We start from the raw sequence: 26,241 nt of genomic DNA on the forward strand, positions 1-26,241 counted from the left end.
CATTGTGATCAGAGAAAATGCTTGAAATGATTCAATCTTTTTAAATTTGTTGAGACCACTTTTGTGCCCTAACATGTGGTCTATCCTAGAATTTGTACCATGAGCACTTGAAAAGAATATATATTCTGCTGCTTTAGAGTGAAAGGTTCTGAAGATACTCATTAAATCTAGTCGATCTAGTGTGTCCTTTAAGTCTGCTGTTTCTTTGTTAATTTTCTTGAGGATCTATCTAGTGATGTTAGTGTAGTTTTGAAATCCCATACTATGATAGTATTGCTGTTGATCTTGCCCTTTAAATCCATCAAAGGCTGCTTTATATATTTAGGTGCTGCTGTGTTAGGTGCATAGATATTTATAATGGTTATACCTTCCTGTTGGATTGCTCCCTTTTCATTATGTAGTGACCTTATTTATCTCTTACTATAGCCTTTGTTTTAAAGTCCATTTTGTCTGATATAAGTATTGCTACCCCAGCTTTTTTTTCATTTTCATTTGTATGAAATATTCTTTTCCATCCTTTTACCTTCAGTCTATGTGCATTTTTGTTTTAAGGTGTGTCTCTTGTAAGCAGCATAGGTATGGGTCCTGTTTTCTTATCCAGGCATCTACCCAATGTCTTTTGATTGGATCATTTAATCCATTTACATTTCAGGTTATTATTGATATGTCGTTGTTTATTGCCATTTTATTCTATAAAGTTCATTCCTCTTTTTCTATATATTTTTTCCCCTTTGATCTGTTTATAACAGGTCCCTTAGCATTTCTTACAGCATTGGTTTGGTTGTACTGAATTGAGTTTTTTTTTTGCGGGGAAGCTTTTTATTTCTCCTTCAATTTTAAATGATAGCCTTGCTGGATAAAGTAATCTTGGTTATAGGCTCTTGTTCTGCATTACTTTGAATATTTCTTGCCATTCCATTCTGACCTGAAGTGTTTCTGTTGATAAGTCAGATGTCATCCTTATGGGGGCTCCTTTGTAGGTGATAGCCTTTTTTTCTCTAGCAACTTTAAATGTTTTCTCTTTATCACTTTGCTTTGGTATTTTAATTATGATGTGTCTTGGTGTAGATTTCTTTGAGCTTCTCTTTAATAGGGTTCTCTGTACTTCTTGAACTTATGAGACTTTTTCCTGCATTAATTTAGGGAAGTTTTCAGTTATGATATGATTGAACAAAGTCTCTATCCCTTTTTCTTTCTCTTCTTCCTCAGGAAGCCCCATAATGCAGATGTTATTTCTCTTCAAGTTGTCACAGAACTGTCTTAGAGTTTCCTTAGACTTTTTGAGTCTCTTCTTTTTTCTACTCTGCTTCAGGTTCTTAATTTATCATGTCCTCTAACTTGCTGACTCAGTCCTTAGCTTTTTCCATCCTGCTTTTAATTCCTTCCATTGTGGTCTTCAGTTTCTGATATTGTATTTGTCATTTCAGACTGATTCTTTTTTATTATTTCAATGTCCTTTTTCATATTTGCTATGTCTTTATTTAGGTGTTTATAATGAGCATCTATTGTTGTTCTAAGATCTTTGAGCATTCTTTTTTTTTTTTTAATAAATTTTTATTAATGTTAATGGGATGACATTAATAATTCAGGGTACATATATTCAAAGAAAACATGTCTAGGTTATCTTCTCATTAAATTATGTTGCATACCCCTCGCCCAGAGTCAGATTGTCCTCTGTCACCCTCTATCTAGTTTTCTCTGTGCCCTTCCCCCTCCCCCTTCTCCTCTCCCTCCCTCCCTCCTGCATCCTCCCTCCCCCCACCCCTGGTAACCACCACACTCTTGTCCATGTCTCTTAGTCTTGTTTTTATGTTCCACCAATGTATGGAATCATGTAGTTCTTGTTTTTTTCTGATTTACTTATTTCACTCCGTATAATGTTATCAAGATCCCACCATTTTGCTATAAATGATCTAATGTCATCATTTCTTATGGCTGAGTAGTATTCCATAGTGTATATGTGCCACATCTTCTTTATCCAGTCTTCTATTGAAGGGCTTTTTGGTTGTTTCCATGTCTTGGCCACTGTGAACAGTGCTGCTATGAACATGGGGCTACATGTGACTTTACGTATCAATGATTCTGAGGTTTTGGGGTATATACCCAGTAGAGGGATTGCTGGGTCATAAGGTAGTTCTATTTTCAGTTTTTTGAGGAACCACCATACTTTCCTCCATAGTGGTTGTACTACTTTACATTCCCACCAACAGTGTATGAGGATTCCTTTTTCTCCACAGCCTCTTCAACATTTGTTATTACCCGTCTTGTTGATAATAGCTAATCTAACAGGGGTGAGGTGGTATCTCATTGTAGTCTTGATCTGCATTTCTCTAATAACTAATGAAGCTGAGCATCTTTTCATATATCTGTTGGCCATTTGTATTTCTTCCTGGGAGAAGTGTCTGTTCATGTCCTCTTCCCATTTTTTTATTGGATTGTTTGATTGTTTGTTGTTGAGTTTTATGAGTTCTTTGTAAATTTTGGAAATTAGGCCCTTATCTGAGCTGTCGTTTGAAAATATCAGTTCCCATTTAGTTGGCTGTCTGTTTATTTTGATATTAGTTTCTCTTGCTGAGCAAAAACTTTTAATTCTGATGTAGTCCCATTCATTTATCTTTGCCTTCACTTCTCTTGCCATTGGAGTCAAGTTCATAAAATGTTCTTTAAAACCCAGATCCATGAGTTTAGTACCTATGTCTTCTTCTATGTACTTTATTGTTTCAGATCTTATATTTAGGTCTTTGATCCATTTTGAATTAATTTTAGTACACGGGGACAGGCTGTAGTCGAGTTTCATTCTTTTGCATGTGGCTTTCCAGTTCTCCCAACACCATTTGTTGAAGAGGCTTTCTTTTCTCCATTTTGTGTTGTTGGCCCCTTTATCAAAGATTATTTGACTATATATATGTGGTTTTATTTCTGGGCTTTCTATTCTGTTCCATTGGTCTGAATGTCTATTTTTCTGCCAATACCATGCAGTTTTGATTATTGTGGCCCTATAATATAGTTTAAAGTCAGGTATTGTAATGCCCCCAGCTTCATTCTTTTTCCTTAGGATTGCTTTGGCTATTCGGGGTTTTTTATAGTTCCATATAAATCTGATGATTTTTTGTTCCATTTCTTTAAAAAATGTCATAGGAATTTTGATGGGAATTGCATTAAATTTATATATTACTTTGGGTAATATGGCCATTTTAATTATATTTATTCTTCCTATCCAAGAACAAGGAATATTTTTCCATCTCATTGTGTCTTTTTCTATTTCTCTTAGCAATGCCTTGTAGTTTTCTTTATATAGGTCCTTTACATTCTTTGTTATGTTTATTCCTAGGTATTTTATTTTTTTTGTTGCAATCGTGAAGGGGATTATTTTTTTGAGTTCGTTTTCTAATATTTCATTGTTGGCATATAGAAAGGCTATGGACTTCTGTATGTTAATTTTGTATCCTGCGACATTACTGTATTGGTTTATTGTTTCTAGTAATCTTTTTGTGGAGTCCTTTGGGTTTTCGATGTATAGGATCATATCATCAGCAAAAAGTGATACCTTTACTTCTTCTTTTCCGATATGGATGCCTTTTATTTCTTTGTCTTGTCTGATTGCTCTGGCCAGAACTTCTAGCACCACGTTAAATAAGAGTGGAGAGAGTGGACACCCCTGTCATGTTCCAGATTTAAGGTGGAAAGTCCTCAGTTTTACGCCATTTAATATGATGTTGGCTGATGGTTTATCATATATGGCCTTTATTATGTTGAGATATTTTCCTTCTATACCCATTTTGTTGAGAGTCTTAAACATAAAATTGTGTTGTATTTTATCGAAAGCCTTTTCTGCATCTATTGATAAGATCATGTGGTTTTTGTTCTTTGTTTTGTTGATATGGTGTATTACGTTAACTGTTTTACGTATGTTGAACCATCCTTGAGATTCTGGGATGAATCCCACTTGATCATGATGTATTATTTTTTTAATATGTTGTTGTATTCGATTTGCCAGTATTTTGTTTAGTATTTTAGCATCTGTATTCATTAGAGATATTGGTCTGTAGTTTTCTTTCTTTGTGCCCTCCTTGCCAGGTTTTGGTATGAGAGTTATGTTGGCCTCATAAAATGTGTTTGGAAGTATTGCTTCTTCTTCAATTTTTTGGAAGACTTTGAGTAGAATAGGAACCAAGTCTTCTTTGAATGTTTGATAGAATTCACTAGTATAACCGTCTGGGCCTGGACTTTTATTTTTGGGGAGGTTTTTAATAGTTTTTTCTATTTCCTCCCTGCTGATTGGTCTGTTTAGGCTTTCTGCTTCTTCTTGACTCAGTCTAGGAAGGTTGTATTGTTCCAGGAATTTATCCATTTCTTCTAGATTGTTGTATTTGGTGGCATATAGTTTTTCATAGTATTCTACAATAATTCTTTGTATATCTATGATGTCTGTGGTGATCTCTCCTTTTCATTTTGGATTTTATTTATTTGAGTCCTGTGTCTTTTTTCCTTGGTGAGTCTTGCCAAGGGTTTGTCGATTTTGTTGATCTTTTCAAAGAACCAGCTCCTTGTTTTATTGATTTTTTCTATAGTTTTTCTGTTCTCTTATTTCGTTTATTTTTGCTCTGATTTTTATTATCTCCTTTCTTCGGCTGGTTTTGGGTTGTCTTTGTTCTTCTTTTTCTAGTTCCTTAAGGTGTGAAGTTAAGTGGTTTACTTCGGCTCTCTCTTGCTTGTTCATATAGGCCTGAAGTGATATGAACTTTCCTCTTATTACTGCTTTTGCTGCATCCCAGAGATTCTGATGTCGTATTTTCATTTTCATTTGTCTGTATATATCTTTTGATCTCTGCGCTTATTTCTTCTTTGACCCATTCATTTTTTAGAAGTATGTTGTTTAGTTTCCACAATTTTGTGCGGTTTTCCCCCTTTTTTTTACAGTTGAATTGTAGTTTCAAGGCTTTATGATCAGAAAATATGCTTGGCACAATTTCAATTTTTTTAAATTTGCTGATATTGTCTTTGTGGCCCAACATATGGTCAATTCTTGAGAATGTTCCATGTACACTAGAGAAAAATGTATACTCTGTCGCTTTGGGATGAAGTGTCCTGTAGATGTCTATCATATCCAGTTGTTCTAGTATTTCATTTAAGGCCACTATATCTTTATTGATTCTCTGTTTCGATGACCGATCTAGAGCCGTCAGCGGTGTATTGAGGTCTCCAAGTATGATTGTATTTTTGTCAGTTTTTGTTTTAAGGTCAATAAGTAGCTGTCTTATATATTTTGGTGCTCCTTGGTTTGGTGCATATATATTAAGGATTGTTATGTCTTCTTGATTCAGTGTCCCCTTAATCATTATGAAGTGACCATTTTTGTCTCTGAGTACTTTTTCTGTCTTGTAGTCAGCATTATGAGATATGAGTATTGCTACACCTGCTTTTTTTTGGGTGTTGTTTGCTTGGAGTATTGTTTTCCAGCCTTTCACTTTGAATTTGTTTTTATCCTTGTTGCTTAGATGAGTTTCTTGTAGGCAGCATATAGTTGGATTTTCTTTTTTAATCCATTCTGCTACTCTGTGTCTTTTTATTGGTAAGTTTAATCCATTTACATTTAGTGTAACTATTGACACTTGTGGGTTCCCTATTGCCATTTTATAAATTGCTTTCTGTTAGTTTTGTATCTTGTTTGATTCTTCTCTTTTGTTTTTCTATCGTTTGTTTTTGTTTGTTTGTATTCCATACTTCTTTCCTCTTTTGCTACCTTTTTTAAGTCAAGTGTTTTTGTGGTGGTTTTTTTCAAGGGTGGTTACCATTAAGTAATGAAAAGGGTACCTACCATATTCATTGTAGTACCCTTTCTTGTGAGTATTTCTGCACTTCATCGTCCTTTGCTACTATTAATCTTCATCCTTTCTCCCCTTTTTTTTTTCTTTTGTTGTCACAGTTTAAGTTTGGTTTTATTGTTTTCTTGGTGGAGCTGTTACTTGTGGTTATGTTTTCTTTTGTTCTTTGAATCTGGTTGGAAAACCCCCTTTAGTATTTCCTGGAGTGGGGGCTTTCTGATGATAAATTCTCTCATCTTTTCTGTATTTGTGAATATTTTTATATCTCCTTCGTACTTGAAGGATAGCTTTGATGGGTATAGTATTCTTGGCTGAAAGTTCCTCTCTTTCAGGGCTTTAAATATTGGGGTCCACTCTCTTCTAGCTTGTAGAGTTTCTGCTGAGAAATCTGATGATAATCTAATAGGCCTTCCTTTATATGTTGTATTCTTCTTTTCCCTGGCTGCCTTGAGAATTTTTTCTTTGTCATTGGTTTGTGTCATCTTCATTATGATGTGCCTTGGAGTGGGTTTGTTGGGGTTAAGAAAACTCGGTGTTCTGTTTGCTTCTTGAATTTGAGGCTTTAGTTCTTTCCACAGGCTTGGGAAGTTCTCATCTATTATTTGTTTGAGTATATTCTCCATTCCATTTTCTTTCTCTTCTCCCTCTGATATACCTATTATTCTTATGTTATTCTTTCTGATGGAGTCAGACAATTCCTGTAGGGCTTTCTCATTTTTTATTATTTTTGAGTCTCTTTCTTCTTCTCTCTGTTGTGCCTCAAGTTGCTTGTCTTCTATTTCACTGATCCTGTCTTCTATCTGGGCTGTTCTATTAGCTAAGCTTGTTACCTCGTTTTTCAGCTCTTGAATTGAGTTTTTCATTTCTGTTTGATTTGATTTTATAGTTTCAATTTCCTTGGTAATATATTCTTTGTGATCGTTGAGTTGTTTTCTGATTTCCCTAAATTGCCTTTCTGTGTTTTCTTGTATATCTCTGAGTATTTTTAAGATTTCTATTTTAAATTCTCTGTCATTTGGCTCCAAGGCTTCCAATGTGTTAAATCTTTTCTCCATAGATTTTTCCACATCTATTTGTGTTACCTCTCTGTCTTTTGTATCCATAATGTTCGATTTCCTTTTTCTTATTGGCATCTGAAGGTGGTCTTGATGATAGTGTTAATTGGAATTAATAAAAAAGAAAAAGAAAAAAAAGAAAAAAGGAAAACACTCCACAACAAAAAAAAAAAGTAATAATTTATTATTTCCCCCTTTTTTCTTTCTTCTCTTTCCCCCCTCTCACCTCCTTAGGGAAATATCGTGATGACCTGTGAATTATATTATGCTAAATGGAACAAAAACTGCCTATAATGGAGGGCCTAATTTGGGGTGAAGAGTTCAAGGGGCAAAAAAAGGGGGTAGGGACCTACTAAATACAAAAAAAAAAAAAGGGGGGGGGAAAATCTTAGACAAGCATAAAATGATTTGCTTGTAAGTGATGGTCGACTAAGAGATATAATGAGAGGGATGAGAGGGAAACAGAAAAAAGGAGAGAAAAAACAATAATTAAAAAATAAAAAATAAAAATAATAAGTAAAAATCTGTTGTATTAAGTGGAGCGAAGACTAAATACAATGGAGACTTTGGGTTGGGAGGAATGCTAGTGAGTTAAAAAGCAATGTAAAAAGTGCCCAAAATGCCACAAAAACAAACAAATAGAGGAAAACCAAGAACAAAAGCAGAAGAAGAAGAAAAAAAAAGAACAACAACAACAAAAAACCCCACAAAAACTTGAGTCCCAAATTAAATAATTTGTTCGTGATTGAGGCTTAAATGGGAGGAAAAGTAAAAAGAGAAAAGAAGAAATGAATAGAAAGGAAAAAATAAGAGTAAGAGAGAAACAAAGGAAGAAAAAAAGGAAAGGAACAAAAAAAAAACAAAAGGGGAGAGAGTGAGAGTTAAGGGTTTTGGAGTGTAACCCTAAAGGAGAGTTAGGATGAAGAAAAGAAATAAAATGTAACACTCATGGGTAGTGTGGTTCAAGAAAAGCGTAGCATAAGATGGGCAGAGAGTAAAAGGACCGAGGTGGAAGAAATAGAAATAATAATAAAGGCAATAAGAGAGAAGAAAGAAACAACAACAAAGAATTAGTGGAACAAGTTATAAAGTCTGGATTTTTCTTGATTTTGAGAGGTTAACTTCTTCCTTTTTTCTTTTCTCCCCCTCTTCCTGGTCGGTGACTCTGTACCCCAGGTTCTGCCCCTGTGTCACTCTTAGGTAGGAATTTGCAGTTGATGGGATTCTATGGCAATGTCATATAATTGGCTTTAGTCTCGCTGGTAGTCAAGCCTTGTTGGCGTTTGCAAAGTCCAACAATGAGATAGTTTGCTTTCCTGGAGTCTCTTTCCTAGTCTCTCCTTCCTGAATTAGCAGCCTGGTGATCCAGCTATGAGGCTGCCACTGCTACTGACTGGGGAGTAAGAGGCTCAAAGAGCTGGGAAATCCCCACTCTATCCTCACTCAGTGCAAGGCTCTGGGTAAGGCTCTGGTAGTCAGAGCCTCCAGCGTAATCAGGTGGGGCTGGGAGTCAATTGTTGTCAAGGTGACTGTTCAGTGCCTATCATTAAGTTGGACCACTCAACCCAGGCTTTCCACACTTGGTAGCCTGTTTTGGCTGGGAAGAAGAAGCACTAGTCACTGTTTGCTTTATGGATCTTAATATTTGCCAAGTCCCTCTTGTTAGGTATATCCCTGAATATGGAGGCTCTGTCAATCAGAAGTTGCCCCCGCCCCTTTAGCGAAAGGCACTGAAAAATATCATGCCTCTTGTTTTGGATCTCTGAACTGGGAGAGATCTTATCAATTAGAGCCCCGCGGGTGCGTAGATTTCGTGGGTTAAGCTAATTTCCTTGATTGGATCCGCAGCTGTGCTCCAGAAAGTATTTTAGGCTGGCTGCGCGCCCCTCCCCCCAGCGCTTGATTGTTAGCTTGAATGGCTGGGTGAGGTGCCCCGCCCACGGAGAGAATCTCCTGACTAAGAAAGACAGCCTTGGCGCTCCTCCCGGGGCGCGTGCGCGCGCGTGCGGTTTCTCGGCACGCCAGTGGCCGGGGACCGCGGCACGGGGCGCGCGTGCGGTTTCTCAGTACGCCAGTGGACGGGGACCGCGGCACGGGGCGCGTGCGGGGTTTCTCCGCACGCCAGTGGTCGGGGACCGCGGTACGGGGCGCGTGCGGGGTTTCTCCGCACGCCAGTGGACGGGGACCGCGGCACGGGTGCGCGCGGGGTTTCTCCGCACGCCAGTGGTCGGGGACCGTGGCACGGGCCGTGCGCGCGGTTTCTCAGGGTATGCTGGGGCGGCTGCCAGTGCCCAGGCTGCGGTCCCCGAGTGTGGGCGGGCAGCTGCACGTGTGGGTTGACTCACCACAGGTGTGCTCTCTCCTCAGCAACAGTCCTTTTGCTTTCAGTGTGTGTGTGGAACTCCGGAATGCTCCGAGGATAAATTTTTCTGTTTCTAGTTGATAAATTTGTTGAGATTTTGGGGAGATCTGTCGGACGTGCTGCTCACGGCGCCATTTCCGTGACGTCACTCTGTCTTAGAGCATTCTAACAATCGTTATTTTAAACTCTGCATCCAAATAGAACTACCTTTTGACCCAGCAATCCCTCTACTGGGTATATACCCCAAAACCTCAGAAACATTGATACGTGAAGACACATGTAGCCCCATGTTCATTGCAGCACTGTTCACAGTGGCCAAGACATGGAAACAACCAAAAAGCCCTTCAATAGAAGACTGGATAAAGAAGATGTGGCACATATACACTATGGAATACTACTCAGCCATAAGAAATGATGACATCAGATCATTTACAGCAAAATGGTGGGATCTTGATAACATTATAAGGAGTGAAATAAGTAAATCAGAAAAAAACAAGAACTACATGGTTCCATACATTGGTGGAACATAAAAATGAGACTAAGAGACATGGACAAGAGTGTGGTGGTTACCAAGGGTGGGGGGAGGGAGGACATGGGAGGGAGGGAGGGAGAGAGTTAGGGGGAGGGGGAGGGACACAGAGAACTAGATAGAGGGTGGCGGAGGACAGTCTGACTTTGGGCGAGGGGTTTGCAACATAATTTAATGACAAAATAACCTAGACATGTTTTCTTTGAATATATGTACCCTGATTTATTAATGTCATCCCATTACCATTAATAAAAATTTATTATAAAAAAAAAACACAAAAAACTCTGCATCCAGTAATTTGGTTATATCTGATTCATTCAGGTCCTTTCTGGGGATTTCTCTTGATTCATTTATGTTGCATTTCTTTGCCTTCTCATTTTGTCTGTGTTTAAGAAGGTTTTGGCCACTGAATTCCAATGAGTGTGGCCTCTCTGTTCCCTAGGTGTGGTCTATCTGCAAGCGCGCCACACCCCCTGCCGCTGCTGCCTAGGGCATTCAGGTATGGGCATTGCTGGTACCAGCCTTCTGGGGCTGTCGCTGCAGTTTCCACCTCTCCTCTATGGGAGGGGTTGTGATCACCTGCCCGGGTCTACAAGCCTTTGCCACCCCCCACAGGTGACATTATGCACCATGCCCGGGTGGCAAGCTTCAGCACCGCAGGCAGGGTTGAGCACCTTTGCTCAGCTGTGTATCTCTGCCTGTTTCCGGGCTTCTGCCCCGAATCTGCAGTAGGAGCCCACTCATAGGTTGGCTGCAATCCTCGGTTGTGCCGGATGGGGCTGCGCACCCCTGCTCAGTCGTGAGACTCTGCCTGTTCTGGGCTTTCGCCCCACCCCCACAGGAGGAGCTGGCTCACAGGTTGGGCGGTAAGCCTTGGTCCTGCGGGCAGGACAAGGCTGCGCATCTGCGCCCTGCGCTTAACAGCGGGTCTCCGCCCCTTTAGAGCCTCCCACTCTTTCCCCTCAGGTGGGATTGCAGGCAGGCCGCAGCTGGGCCTGACTACTTTTGTGCATCCCATCTGCCCCCGCTGGGCAAGACTGAGCTCACGCCCTGGTCTCAGTCATGGCAGGCCAGCTTTTGCCCTTGCCTTGGAACTGTGCTTCCATGTCCTGTCACCACCCACCCTCTGTCGAGCCCTCAGCAGTATAGGTGGTGGTGCTGCAGCTCAGACCCTAACACTCTATACTGTAGTTCTAAAAGCTCCTTCCTTCTTAGCGACTCTGCTCTGAGTGCCGTGGGAGAGCTTGTTTGGCTGGTTTCTCGCTGGTATTGCTGTTTCCAGCGGAAATATTCACTTCAGATTTGGGGAGTGACTCAGCCCAGGCGTTATGGTGGCTGTCTCTCTAAGTGTTTCTCCCTGTGCCTCCTAGATTACACTCCCTTCCCGCTGTTCCTGTCCTCTCCTCCCTCCCACCTCCTGGAGCCCCTGGTGGATGGTTGTGAGAGCGATTTTCTGCGCAGTCCCTTTAAGAAGAATCCTGGGTTTGAGAAATCTGTCTCTTTCTCACAAACAGTATCCTGACTTGTTTCACAGCTAAATACTGTTGGTACGCCTCTTCTAGGCTCTGAGCCTGCAGACTGGGGCTTTGTTCCTGGAGCTCAGGAGGACCCTCCCCTCTCTGCTAAACGCACTTCCTGCCACGCAAGTATCTTCAGGCTGCCGTTTCCTCCTGGGAGCTGGGCAGCCCTTTCTGCGTTTCTGCTTTTCCTACCACTCTCAGTGTGGCTTCTTCAGTGTTCCTTGGTTAAAGAGTCCTCTAGTTTAGTTCAAAGTTGGTTTTTGCACATGATAGTTTTTAAAATTAAGTTGTAATTCACTTTGGTTCTGGGAGGTGGAAGTTAGTACTTCCGCCTACTCGATTGCCTTCTTGCCGCTCCTCTTACCTGGTTTTGCAATGAGGATCATGCTTGCCTCATCAAAGGAGGTTTGAAGTCTTCTCTCCTCTTGAATTTTTTGAAATAGCTGGAGAAGGATAAGAGTTAGTTCTTTGAATATTAGATAAAATTTGCATGTGAAGCCATTGGGTCCAGAACTTTTGTTTTTCTGGATGTTTTTTTTTCTTTTTCTGGGAGTATTTTGATTACTGTTTCAACTTTATTTGTTGTAATTAATCTGTTTAGGTTTTTTAATTCTTCCTGATTGAGTTTTGGAAGATTGTCTGTTTCTAGGAATCTATCCATCTCCTAGGTTATTCAATTTTTTTGACATATAGATCTTCATAGTATTTTCTTATAATCCTTTGTATTTCTGCAGTGTCAGTTATTACTTCTCTACTTTCATTTCTAATTTTATTTGAGTCCTCTCTCTTTTTGTTTGATAAATCAGGTTATAGGTTCATCAATCTTGTTTACCATTTCAAAGAACCAGTTCTTGGTTTCATTGATCTTCTGTATTGTGTTTTTAGTCTCTATGTCTTTCATATCCTCTCTGATCTTTATTATTTCCTTCCTTCTACTTCCTCTGTGCTTTATTTGTTGCTCTTTTTCTAGTTCTTTTAGATGCAGGGTTAAGTTGTATATTTGAGCTCTTTCTTGCTTCTTAAGGTATTTCTATAATGCTATGAAATTTCCTTTCAGGACTGCTTTGGCAGTGTCCCATAGATTTTGAGTTATTGTATGTTAATTTTTATTTGTTTCAAGGAAATTTTTGATTCCTTCATTGATCTTGTTGTTAACCCATTCATTATTTAATAACATGCTATTTAGCCTCCAAGTGTTTGAATGTTTTCCAGTTTTTCTATTGTAGTTGATTTCTAGTTTCATGCCATTGTAATCAGAGAAGATGCTTGATATGACTTCAGTCTTCTTCAATATATTAAGACTTGTCTTGTGTTCTAACATGTGATCTATCCTAGGGAATGTACCATTTGAAAAGAATGTATATTCTGCTGCTTTGGGGTAAAAGATACTGAAGGTATCTATTAAATCCAGTTGATCCAGTGTGTCATTTAAGGCTGCAGTTCTCTTGTTAATTTTCTGTGTGAAGGGTCTATCCATTGATGTTAATGGCGTATTAAAATCCCTTGTTATTATAGTATTGCTGTTGATCTTGCCCTTTATGTCCATCAAAATCTGCTTTATATATTTAGGTGCTCTTATAGCAGGCAAATAAATATTTACAATGGTATATCCTCCTGTTGGATTGCTCCCTTTATCATTATGTAGTGACCTTCTTTATTCCTTACTATAGCGTTTGTTTTAAAGTCTATTTTGTCAGGTATAGGTATTGCTACACCAGCTTTTTTTTTTCATTTTAATTTGCATAAAATACTTTTTTCCATCTCTTCACTTTCAGTCTATGTGTATCTTTTGTTTCGAGGTGGGTCTCTTGTAGATAGCATATGTGCAGGTCCTATATGTTTTAATTGAAGTATTTAATTCATTTATATTTAAGGTGATTATTGATAAGTACTTATTTATTGCCATTTTATTCTTTAAATCTAGAATTCTTTCTCTTGATTTATCTTTTTCCTGCACTCTTTTTATAGCAGGCCCTTTACTATTTCATGCAGTACTGGTTTGGTTGTAATGAATTCCTTCAGTTTTTTGTTTTGTTTTGTTTTGTTTTAGTCTGGGAAGCTTTTTATTTCTCCTTCAATTTTAAATGATAGTCTTGCTGTGTAAAGAAGTCTTGGTTGTAGTTTCTTGTTTTGTATCACTTTGAATATTTCTTGCCAATCCCTTCTGGGCTAAAGTGTTTCTGTTGAGGATTTGGATGTCTTCCTTATGGGAGGCTCCTTTATAGGTAATCAACTGCTTTTTTATTGCAGCTTTTAATGTTCTTTCTTTGTCTCTTAACTCTGGCACTTTAATTATGATATGTCTTGATGTAGGCCTCCTTGGGTTACTCTTTAATTGGACTCTGTGCTTCTGGAACTTGTGTGATGTTTTCCTTCATCAATTTAGGGAAGTTTTCAACTATGATTTCTATCTTTTGTTTGTTCTCTTCTCCTTCAGGAACCCCTATGATGCAGATGTTGTTTCCTTTCATGTTGTCACAGAGCTCTTTTAGAGTTTCCTCAGACTTTTTGAGCCTCTTTTTTTTCCTGCTCTTCTTTCATGCTTTTGTTTATCTTGTCCTTTAAATTGCTGATTCAACTCTCTGCCTTATGCAATCTGCTGTTGATTTCTTCTAGTGCATTCTTCATTTCTGATATTGTATTTGTCATTTCTGACTGATTTTTTTTACGATTTCAATGTTCTTTTTTATGCTCATTATCTTTTTATTTAGATACTCATTATGACCATCCATTGTTGCTCTAAGGTCCTTGAACATACTAAAAATTATTATTTTAAAGTCTGCATCTGGTAGTTTGGTTACTTCCATTTCATTTAATTATTTTTCTGGGGATTTCTCTTGTTGATTCATTTGGGTTGTATTTTTTTGTCCATTTTTTTTGTGTGTATTATATAGCGCTGTCTGACTTTGCAGTTTTTGTGGAGTCTTTATGAGGAAGATGGTCTTGGTGGTATTGACCTCCAGGCCACCTGATTTCCTTGCTCTAGGAATGCTTCTTGAGGGTAGTATTTTTCCTCCTATTATATGTGAATATTGAATGCAACTGGTCCTTTTGTGTGTGCAGTTATCCCTTCAGGCTGGCTACCTCTAAGGGTTAACCTTGATCATGTGTATTAGACACTGTGCAATGTCTGTTCTGTTGGGTGAATTTATTCTCCACAATATCTGGTGTCTGCTGGACTCCTTTGTACATGTTGCTTGTGTAGTTAGCTGAGTTTATGTTGGTCCTATTTGCCACTCACTACTGGTTGTGTTGGTTCCAGGTTTTCTTGGGTTGGTGTCAGCTGTTGTTTGTAACCTGCTGTGGGTTGTCTGGTGCTACTGTTCTGTTCGCTATTTGTTTCTATGTTTCCAGTGCTTGGGTAGTGTGGGAGGGGCCAAGCTGTGTATAAGGATCATCTTCTTCCAACTTTGAGATGACAGCAGCTCTGTATAAGCGCCAACCTCTTTAAGATTTGCCTCTACTTTTCAGCTGCTCCACCTCCTCTTGCAGCTGCGTGATCTTCCCACAGAGTCTTCTCAGGAAGAGAAGACTCTTCTTAGAAAGAGTCATACTACAGAGAGATTGTAGTGTGGGCTTAGACAGGCCTCACTCAGTCAACCCATCTACAGGTTGTAAACTTGGTGGTTTAGGGCAGCTAAGGTTGGAAATACAGTGTTAATGGGATCCCCTACTCTAGGGGTCTCTCAGTCAGGAGCTCGGTATGGGGAAAGTTCCTCCTACTCCAGAGCCTAATCCCTCAGTCATTGTTGGATACTCAAATTTTATTTCTCTCCAGCAAGGTGAGCAGCAGATTCAGTTCTAGAAGGGCTGACAGTCCCTTCTATAGAAGTCTTACAGCAGGTGAGACCCTGGTCTCAGGGAGGAAGACTGAAAGAGCCCTCTCTTGGGACTGACCGTGAACCCCAAAAAATGGCTAAGCCCCTCGACCAGACCCAACAATAGGCTCACAGGGACCCACACTTTAAATGTTCATGTTGCAAGCCTCTCTCCCTTACTCCTGTGGTATCTAGCCTAGCAGGGCAGGATATCCAGCACCCAGGCTGGCTGACTGAATTTTCACCCAATCGAATGTACGTGAGCTGCTATACTTGTACTGATCACAGAAAGCAGAACTCGCCTCAGCTGGGCAAGGTGTCAGGAACCCTTGTTTTGTATACTCCACTGCCATGGGTTATTAGGTCCTGAACTGATCCTCTCCATTACTGGCCACTGGATTTTCTGACCTTGGGCCTCCCTGGAGGGAACCCAATACAAACCATTGGGAGAAACTGCCCATGATTGGCCCTCAGCAACCTTCTTGGAGCTGCAAGCAATCCAGAGTTTGTGGCTGCCTCTGCTGGGCCCAGGTGCACATAGAAGTACCAAGCTGTACATCTAGGCTGGCTTTTATCTGCATTGGGCCTGGGAGAAGGTCCATAAAAGGCCAAGGTTCCCTGAGTCCTGCGTCCTGCAACCTCTGTCTGATGGATGCTTTTTGGAGTCGGCTGCTGAAAAAACCTCTGGTGGAGTCTAGAGCTGTGGCAATTCAGGGATTAGGAAGGTGGTGGGTGTGTCTGGGCTCCAGGTGTGTTTTTCCAGACTTTTTTCACAGATCCCAGTAGGGGTGACCCCTAGGAGTTCAGTAGGTGTGGCCTCTGAGACCCAGAGGTATGGTCTTCCCACACTCTGGACAGTTTCTATTGAATCTCCCATGGGGCAGAAGCACTAATCCTATTCTTGGGAGTGTTCAGGGGAAAGCTCTGTCCTCAATGCCAGAAAACTGAGTCACTGATGTGCCTGCTGCTTTCTGGCTTTTCAGAATGACCCAGTAGCTATGGGTGGGGCAAGGGAGACTCCTGTGGGTGGGGCAGTTGCTTTTTCCCAGGCTGATGCAGCTCAGAGGGGACTGCTCCACTCAAGAAAGATGGCAACTGCAGTATTGGAGAATGACTCAGCATAGGGTTCCAGTTGGTGTTCCCCACAGTGTCTCTCCCTGGGCCACCAACTTCACACTCTCATCATGCAACTCTAGTCCTATCAAATCTACCCCACTAGAGCCCTGGTTTAGTGGCTGTGAGTGAGATTTTCTGAGCTGGCCCTTTAAGACAGAGCCTGCATCTCAGAGCTCCCGTCTCTCTCGTAGACAGAAACCTCGGCTCTTTTCTCAGCCAAATGTTATGTGGGCACCTCTTCTAGTCTCTGGGGCTCTAGGCTGGCATACTGGGCCTGGGGATGAGGACCCTTCCTTCTCAGGGCTAACTTCCCTGCATTGAGAGTTCCTCCAGATCCTCTGCCCTCCTCACTCCTGGGAGCAGAGCAGCCCTTTCTGTGTCTCTGCCCTTCCCTCTGTGGCTTCATCTGTGATCTTTGGTTATAGACTCCTCTTCAGTCAGTCCAGAGTTGGTTTTTCAATATGAGTGTTCTTAAATGAAATTGTAATCCAATTTGGTCCTGGAAGGTGGCAGTTGGAACGTCCACCTACTCTGTTGCCATCTTAGTATCTCTTTTAGTATTATTTTTTAGGTCCTTTTTGCTTTACCTACAGAAATGTTTTCAGCTCTCTCAAGATAGTGTTTGGTTTATAATAAATTATATAATAATAATGTTATATTTTCCAATTTTAATAGGAAATGTTTGCATAATTTTACTTATTCTACCTGGTTCTTCTCATGGCAGTGGATTTGTAGGTTTTAGAAGTCTAGAATCTGACCACTGCAGGATGTTTTCTTTGATTTTCTCTTTTTGTTTACAGATCAAAAGAATAATACTGACCTATCAGATATAGAGGATATACACCAGATCAAGGTATAACTGTTTAGCATTAAACATTTTCATAGAATGCACCCGCTGGTTATTTTATACATGATCAAGGGGAAGGAAAGATTTCTGAAGCATGTATCAGGAACAGTGAAATTACCTTTGATTTTAAGATACTATGTATTAATTACATGATTCTGCGCTGCTAATTTGGTAAGCAGTAAATGTAGCCTATCTGGGCACACTAATGTATTGGTAGACATTTCCTTTCTCCTCCTTTTCATGGAGCCATGAGGTTTATCAACCATGTCAAATTTCCTCTGGCCTAAACACAGTACAAGAGTCAAAGGCATTGATCCATCCCTTCAAACTTTACATGAAGGGCAGTTACTCTTCGTCGAGTCCTGGGTTGTAATGAATGACAGGAAGCATTGTTCCTGTTTTAATGTTAGCAGCCTGCAACAATCTTTCCATACACACAAATTTGAAAACATACCATTTTTCTTGTTTTTAAACCCCTTCTTCTGCTGCCCTAACTATAGTATCTCACAGATACCAGAGAAACAAACTTTCTTAATTCTAGCTCTATCTATATAACAGTTGGGAAAGAAGAGTGTTTCTAAAGCAAGGAAATTTCTATCTGATTATTTCAAGAGCCTATAAAAATTAAGTAAGTTAAACGTTTTACTTTAATAAGATCAATAGTGCTAAAATATCAGCAAAAGGAAATTGAATGTACAGCAGAAAATAAAGGTTTGTATACATACTGAGTCTATTATATTTGTCTTTCTTCTCCTCTGTTAGTCTACTTTTCTGAAGAATCATGTTGTATATATCCCAGTAACCTCTATGGTTAGGTCAAATTATAAAACTGAATGAAATAATAGTTTAATTTGTGAACCATCCAGAATAAGTTAAGTATAGAATTACAGCTGAAAATTAAAGCTAACTATATATTTTGTTTCCATAGAAAGCAAAATTCAGTTCTAATAATTGCAATGGATTTGTTTGTGATGAAAATTCCAACAGACAGAAGCCAGAACATGTAAAAGTTGATAAAGGAAACAAAGAAGGTTTATTTATAAAGAAAGAAGATGTATATGAACATTATGCAAGAGATTTTAAAAGCATGGAATTTGGTAACTTCAAGCATAAGCAATCAACTGTTAACCAAGTAAAGTCTATGGGACTCAGAAAAAACAATCTCCATAATGTAAAAAATCCTAGTACAAATACTTCTAAATATAAAGGAAAAAGAAATATACAACAGAAAAGGACTCAAGTGGGTAATGCAATCCAAGAAAGCAACCCAAGGAAGACAGTGGCAGTCTCTGCTCCCAGAAGAAGAAGTAACCAGCAACATATTCTCCAAACCCTTGATGACCTTCCACAAAAATTATGTAAACCTTGTAGCCCAGCTCTTTCAAACCTGAAAAATGGATTAGATAACAATATTGAGGCTTGTTTAATTCCCAGAGAGATGCATACCCAGAGCCTGGATTTATCAGAAAATCAAGAAATAAAAGACTTGGAATTAGAATCCAGTGGCCAAGCTAAATCTGTTTCATTCTCAGGGCTTTCTTTACATAAAGAAATAAAATTACCGATTGTTACTACAGATCAGCAGCCTCATACTCACCAAGAACAACTGTCCATTAGTTCTTACACATCTCATGAAAACAGTAATTTAGATAAAAAAACAGAGGACCTTAATAAGTGGGAAAATTTTAATAATGATGTTGCTGGTGATTGCTGTTTCTCTGAGAAAACTGTAACATTTAATAATGTGATATGTTCTACAGGTTGCAAAAGCCACTCTAATTATGATGAGAATATAACAAATAGAGAAGGAATGGGTTTTCAACAACTTCTGTCTTCTGAGGACCATTTTTCACAGGAAAATAACTTAAAAGCAGGTGGCCTAAGCATACTTCCAGAACAGGAAGCTGTTAAATTCTCCAATTCAGATAATACAGCAATTTCTGACCCACACATTACAAATTTTGAACCATGCACATATGGAACTTATTTTGATCACTCGCATGGCAATCCTGAGCATATTTCCTTGGCTTGTACAAGAACACTTTCAACACATGAAATTTCAAAGTTGACTAGTCATGTGGAACAATTCAAAAGGCCTCAGGATTGTAGTAGTCCCAGAGTATCAACCCCTTTAATGAATCAAACAGATACACATTTTGTGGAAAAGGTGAATAAGAAAGAAGGCACTAAAAAGAATTACACTGACAAAGGGCAAAATCCAAATTCTTCAAATGGGCCTTTATCCACAGTTGTACATTCTCAAGTAATAGAAACAACTGCAGTTGAAAAAAGAAGACAAGACCTTCCAGAGAGTGAAATCATACATAATATAGACTTTCATTCCACTGACAATATGAATAAAGAATGGACCAACATTTCACAACTTAGTCAAAGAGAAGAGAAGGAAATTTATCACAAACCAGGTATTAGTCATATTGCCAGATTTATACACATTTCTTATAGATTTACTCATTTTACAGAAATTTCTAACTTAATTTCACTCAGCCTACCCCCAAATGACAAGAATGAGGACATATAGGCTATACTTAGGGAATGCTATTAGTTAAGTAATAACTGATTAATTACTGATTACTTTGAAAGTCAAACCATTATTATAAAAGATAGTTACTAAATTGATATTGACAGAAGTTAATAAACAGTAGTTATATCAATTTTTATGTTTATTTTTAGTATAGTCTTATCTTAATATCAGAAAGCCTAACAACATTTTCGCAGCAAGAAGTTGTTGGCTTCAGTGATTTCAACAAGTCACCATATTTCCATCAGAATTACATTCAACAAACTAATTTCCATTTGTTATATAAATACATTTTTAAAGTCTTTCATTCCCTTAAAAAACAAAACAAAACAAAACCATTCCGACTAGGAATAGAAACTTGGAACAGTTATAGTACTAGACTTCTTCTAGTCATATAACCAGTAAGGAGAACTACCACACTGATTTGACAAAATGTTTGTTTTTCAGATGAGAAAGTAACTAATAATATCAATGGATATAAAAGAACTGTAAGAAATAGCGAGGAGAAAAAAGATACAACAGATTCAGAAATTCACATACCTGCTAACATCCAAGAACATCATAAAGTTCAGAATTTCAAGAAAAGACAAAATTTCTTGAAAGCTGCCTGCAGCCAGGGTTTGTATTTCTGTACTTGTATAGGTAAATGTTTACATGGCCAATCCCAGAAATTCACTCTATTCAGTGAATTTCTAAATTTTCTGATTTAGTTGTTTATTTGTCATTAACTAAATTATAAGATTATTTCAGCTACAATTTTAGATGGTTTTACTGTATAGCACCATTTGAGAATCTATTAGTCTTCAGATATATTCTTACGATGTTTCTGCCTATTATGACTTCAGATTTTTTATGTTAAAAGAGATAAACAGCAAAAATATTGAGTATGGACAGCAGAGGTGAGGTGAACCTGTGTCATGTGTCTTAGATACTTCCACTGAGCCCTTTTACCATAAGGGAAATTTAAAAAACATAGCCACTAGTTTTTTTGTATGTGTGTCATTATAAATGAACTGTATGTAGTTTAGAGGTATGGACAGGCTAATTACCCTTTGATAGTTCTTGGAGCTAGTTCTGTGTTGAATAGTAGGCTGGACTACTTTGAGTTAAAAGCTAAGTATTGAAAAGTTGATTTATTTCCTGTCTAGTATACTACAGGTAGGAAGGACTAGGCATTTTCTGAGAACCTTCTTCCATTGTCCTACTCCATGTAAACTGAGCCCTTCTTATATATTCCTCCTGTAGTGAGTTAAAGGGTGACTCCTCAAAATATGTGTCCATGTACTAAGTCCTGGAATATATGATAGTATGTTACATAAAAAGAATGAATATTATCTTAGTTAGGAAAAGAAACTTTGTAGATGTAATTAAGATCTTGAAAGGAGATCATCTTGAATTATTCTGTGTGATTAATTGAAATCTAATTACAAGTGTCTTTATAAAAGACAACAGAAGGAGATTTGAGACACATAAGGAGAGGAGAAGATGATGTGAAGAGAAGCAGAAGAGTGATGTAGCCTAATCCAAGGGAGCCAAGGAATACTGATATCCACCAGAAGTTGGAAGAGTCAGGAAGGATTCTTTCTTAGAGCTTCCAGGGTTTTGGACTTCTGGTCTCTGAAACTATGAGATAATAAACTTCTGTTGTGTTTCATCTTTCTCTCTTTTTAAAATTGAACTAATCAATAGAAATGCTCAAGAGGAGAGAATTCCAAATACTGACATGACATCTGGTTATTACCTAATGCACTGGTGATCCACTCAACATTTTAGTTTCTCTCATTTAAATAGGAAAAGATAGCCAAAAATCAGTAACTATTTGTAGGAAAGCCCCAATATGAAAGAGATATCAAAGTGATCTAAACAGAAATAAAGAACCCAGAAGAAACAGAAATGCAAGGATCATGATATATGTAAAACTTTTTAAAAAGGCATAGAAAAAAAGGAGCAGAGAACAATACAGAGAGCCCTCATATATTAAAAATATAATAGCAAAAAATTTAACAAATATATAGATATCTATAGTAGAGTTGCAAGATAAAGCTTTTCAAGTTTCCTATAAAAAATAAAAATATAGAAAACTGGAAAATAAGGAAAGAAAAGAAAATTAGAAGGTCACTACAGGATATCCAGAAAGAACAGTGAAAATAGGAAAAGAATCATTAAAGAAATAAGAAATGAAGGACAGAAGTTTCTATATTGAAAGGGCCCACAATGTGCCCAGTACAATAAACAAGACATCTCACGAGTAAAATTTCAGAATAAAAATAGAAGATCTAAAAAGCTTATAGCACAGAAAAAACAGGTCATATTAAAAGGTACAGACAACTGGATGTTTCTTAATGACATTATACTTTATTAATTAATAATTATTTATTAAATAAATATAAGATATAATGCTTTTAAGAAATACTCAGCTTTAACTACAGTGGACTTTATAAAGAATTTTAGTGTGATGCCTGTTTGTTTCTGCCAGATTTTGTTATTTTTAAATTTCAGTTAAATGCTATAGAAATTTTAATGACGTAACAGTGAGCAGGTTTTAAATTTTTGCCCTAGAATATTTATCACATGCCTACCTTCTTTAGTACAAACGTACTAGGAACAAAGTGAAAAGATTTGTATCGTTCATAGTAAGAATTGCTGAGAGAGATTTTTCAATTCAAACTTGTAATCTGCAAGCCTACCATTTAGATATTTTATCATTTAAAAATGTATATATAACAAAATATTTGTTATATATAATATGTCTTTATTTTTTCCAATAAAGAACTTCTGAGTGCAAATCCTAAAGAAATTTAGAAATTTTGTCTGCATGCCAGTGGAAGATAGACATGAGGCTATCAGTCTTCCCTGATACTCATATAACCAAAGGATTTATCCATTAGAGCAGTGTTTTTCAACCGCTGGTCTGTAGACCAGTCCACCAGAAATTTCATGGTGGTTCTCAAAAGAGTTAACCACCCTAATGTTTTATGAAAATTATAGACCCAATGATCTTAGTCGAATTTACTTATACTCAGGGTGCTTTCTGCTCTAGTGGCTCCTGAAATAATTCTCCTGTTTTCACAGGTCCCCAAGTATAAAATGGTTGAAAATCACTGCATTAGAGAACAATCCTCTAATCTTGTTTCCCTTTCTCTTAAATTATATGCCTGGTTGCTGGCATTTAGGAAATAGGGCAGGGTAAGGGTCTGAGGTTTAATGCAGTGTCCCTCAAACCTTATCTTGCATCAGTCACATGGAAAGCCTGTTTAAACATTGCTGGACTCTACCATCAGTAATTCTGATTCATTAAGTGTGTTATCTATTAGTGCGTAAAAAATTATCACAACTTAGGTTAAAACAACTTATTATTTTTTTTCAGAGACAGAGTCAGAGAGAGGGATAGATAGGGACAGACAGATAGGAAAAGAGAGAGATGAGAAGCATCAATCATCAGTTTTTCGTTGCGACACTTTAGTTGTTCATTGATTGCTTTCTCATATGTCCCTTGACCATGGGCCTTTAGCAGACCGAGTGACCCCTTGCTCGAGCCAGCGACCTTGAGTCCATGCTGGTGAGCTTTTGCTCAAACCAGATGAACCTGTGCTCAAACTGGCAACCTTGGAGTCTCAAACCTGGGTCTTTCTGCATCCCAGTTCGACGCTCTATCCACTGCACCACCGCCTGGTCAGGCTTATCTTTATTATTATCTCATAGTTTGTGTAGGTGAGTAATTGGGCAATGCTTAGCCAGGTCCTCTGCTCAGGATCTTTCACAGGCAGCAGTCAAGGTGTTGGCCAGGAGTGGGATCTCATCTGAAGGCTCAACTAGGGAAGAATCCACTTTCAAGCTCATGTGATTGTTAGCAAAATTCAGTTCCTTTAGGGTTGTGGCCATTCTGTGGCTATCCTCAGTTTTTTGCTTCATGAGTTCTTTCAAGGTGCCACTTGCTTCATAAAAACATGCTGAATCCAATAGAGCAAGTCTACTAGTAAGACAGGAAATGTTACGATCTTTTATAACCTAATCAAGGAAATGGAAAACCTCAATATTGAGGTATTCTATTGGTTAGAAACAACTTTTTCAAGAGGAGTGAATTATAAAAGACTATAAATATAAGGAGGAAAGGATCATCAAGAGCAATCTTAAAATCTACCCTCCCGAGTTGGCTTAGGGTGACATAAGAATTTGCATTTCTAACAAGTTTCCCAAGTGATATGATACTTCTGATCCTGGGTTGAGTACTACTGGTTTAATGAATATTCTTTTTTGTTTAATCAGCCTAATTATCTACTCTGCCTGTGTCTCAGTCTGAAACTTCCCTGATGCAGTTTCTACCAAAAATAAACCTCCAGGTTCCTGGTTTAGGGATGGGGACCTGGGGTAAGAGGAATGATCACCTGGAAATTTGGGGTTGGGAAAGGCAACATGGAGTCCAGCTTTTCTATATATATTCTTTTTCAGTCAGCCTCCCTATTTCTAGCCTGTTCTACACATGCTACCTTTTATGGCACCTGATGCCTGAAGTGCTGTGTGCCTGGACTTAGGTTGGCTCCCTTCCTTTGCAAATTCCTTTGGGAGGCACTTAGGTTGAAGTATTCTCCACTCTGCCAAGTCAATTAATTTCTCCATCAGTGACTTTCCAGTTCCCCCAGTTTCACTGAAGTCTTTGTCCCCCATTGTTTCCTTTTCTATTTTCCTTTTAAAAAAATTTTTTTAAATTGCTGCGAAAGGGGAAGAGAGAGAGAGGAAGGAAAGGGGGAGGGGTGCAGAAGCAGATGGGTGCTTCTCCTGTGTGGCCTGGCCAGGAATCGAACCCAGGACTTCCACATGCCAGGCAGATGCTCTACCACTGAGCCAACCGGCCAGGGCCACTCTTCTATTTTTTTTGTATGATACTTAAAAAAGAATATTTTTGCTATTATTTTAGCATCATTTGGGGAGGAAATAGAAAAGATCAGGTAGTCAGTTTACTATTTTTATCAATAGTTTGTCTAGCTGTGTTGTCAGGAAAATATTTTAAAAAATATTTAGATAATGTTACTGTACTTCATATTTTATGAAAAAAAACCCTCAAAAAACCCAAGAGGCCATAGTTTGGTTCTTGGCATCTTATGTTATTAGAAACAAATCCTTAGAGGTAGAGACTAGCTGTAGAAAAGAATTTTAATGAAATCATAAATATTGTTTGTTTTAGGAAAAAAACTTAATCCATTGCCAAAGGACTGCTGAGTATGAAATGAGTGTAGAAGTCCAAATTTATTTGTTTTAATTAAGCATAGGATAAGATGATTAAACCACTGCTAGAGTGAATTCAAAGTAATGTGCTTAGATGCCCTATAATTTCTTCATAAGTTTAAGAACTGTGTCTGTTATATTTTCAAATAGTAACAGTAATGGAAATATTAATTGGTGTGTGTTTCTGTGCAATGGATATTTTAAAGAAGTTGGTATGTATTTTCTAAGCTCCTTTATAATAATCAGCATTTGACAGAAAAGATGCCTCAGTTTTGCTTGGCAAATTTACAGAAATGAAAGCAGACGGGATCAATAAAAGGAATGCCAGAGGGGAAAGCCGGCTTCATTTGGCTGCCAGGAGAGGAAATTTGTCTCTGATAAAAGTTCTAATAGAATCTGGAGCAGATGTTAATCGAAAAGATAATGCATGTTTGGATTCTTTCAATTTTAATTGTGTTTACAATTTGAACTCACTAAAATTTTAGCACATTTCATATCCCCTTCCCAATTTTGAATTTTTCTGCTATATAACCTCTAAATTTGAACAATCTTTTAAAATAATATATTAGTTGAATAGTAAGATTTACCTTAGTTCTCTCTAAGCACTAAAATAACCTTCTTCAAAACAATTTTTAACTTGCCTTTGGGATCATTCAGTGAGGGTATACAGAATGGGCAGTAAAGGGAAGTTTTATTTAGGTCTTTCCCTTAAAGGCCTTAATGCTATTCCCTAACTTTGGAGATAATGCAAAATTTTTACAATTTTCTTGTCCCTTCATCCCTTTTATCCTCTGTACTATTCCTTTCTTCTCCCCTCCCTTATTTATTTATTTATTTATTTATTTATTTATTTAGTGAGAGAGAGAGAGAGAGAGCAGGAGAGAGAGACCGACAGGGATAGACAGACAGGAAGAGAGAGAGATGAGAAGCATCAATTCTTTGTTGCGGCACCTTAGTTGTTCATTGATTGCTTTCTCATACATGCCTTGACTGGGGGCTTCAGCTGAGTCAGTGACCTGTTGCTTAAGCCAGCAACCTTTGGGCTCAAGGCATCAACCATGGGGTCATGTCTATGATCCCACACTCAAGCCAGTGACACTGTGCTCAAGCTGGTAAGCCCACAGTCAAGCCAGCAACCTTGAGGTTTTTAACCTGGGTCCTCTGTGTTTCAGGCTGACACTTGATTCACTGCGCCACCACGCGGTCAGGTTTCCTTATTTTTATTTTAAACCTCCAGTTTTAAATTGAGCATGAAAGACTCTTATGTGAGGACTTCTAGAGGGAAATCTCAAAGATTGATTGACTCACATGTCATTTTGAAAAGAAATGTGACAATGGAACAATACAAGTCTAAAAGTCAGACATGATCTTACAGTATTTTGATATCTGAGTTGAAACAAATTGATA

At 38.2% G+C, this 26,241-nt stretch overlaps 1 protein-coding gene across 1 annotated transcript in view; it reads left to right on the top strand.

Moving 5' to 3' along the window:
- ANKRD31 (ankyrin repeat domain 31) overlaps window positions 1-26,241 on the top strand; it is a 265,656-nt gene that overhangs the window by 152,297 nt on the left and 87,118 nt on the right. Inside the window, 4 exon segments of the mRNA XM_066386576.1 lie at window positions 17,026-17,078; window positions 18,001-19,495; window positions 20,059-20,229; window positions 25,126-25,263. Of these exon segments, the coding sequence (XP_066242673.1) occupies window positions 17,026-17,078; window positions 18,001-19,495; window positions 20,059-20,229; window positions 25,126-25,263 (1,857 nt within the window).

This window comes from Saccopteryx leptura, chromosome 5 (genome assembly GCF_036850995.1).
Source record: "Saccopteryx leptura isolate mSacLep1 chromosome 5, mSacLep1_pri_phased_curated, whole genome shotgun sequence".
NCBI lineage: Eukaryota > Metazoa > Chordata > Mammalia > Chiroptera > Emballonuridae > Saccopteryx > Saccopteryx leptura.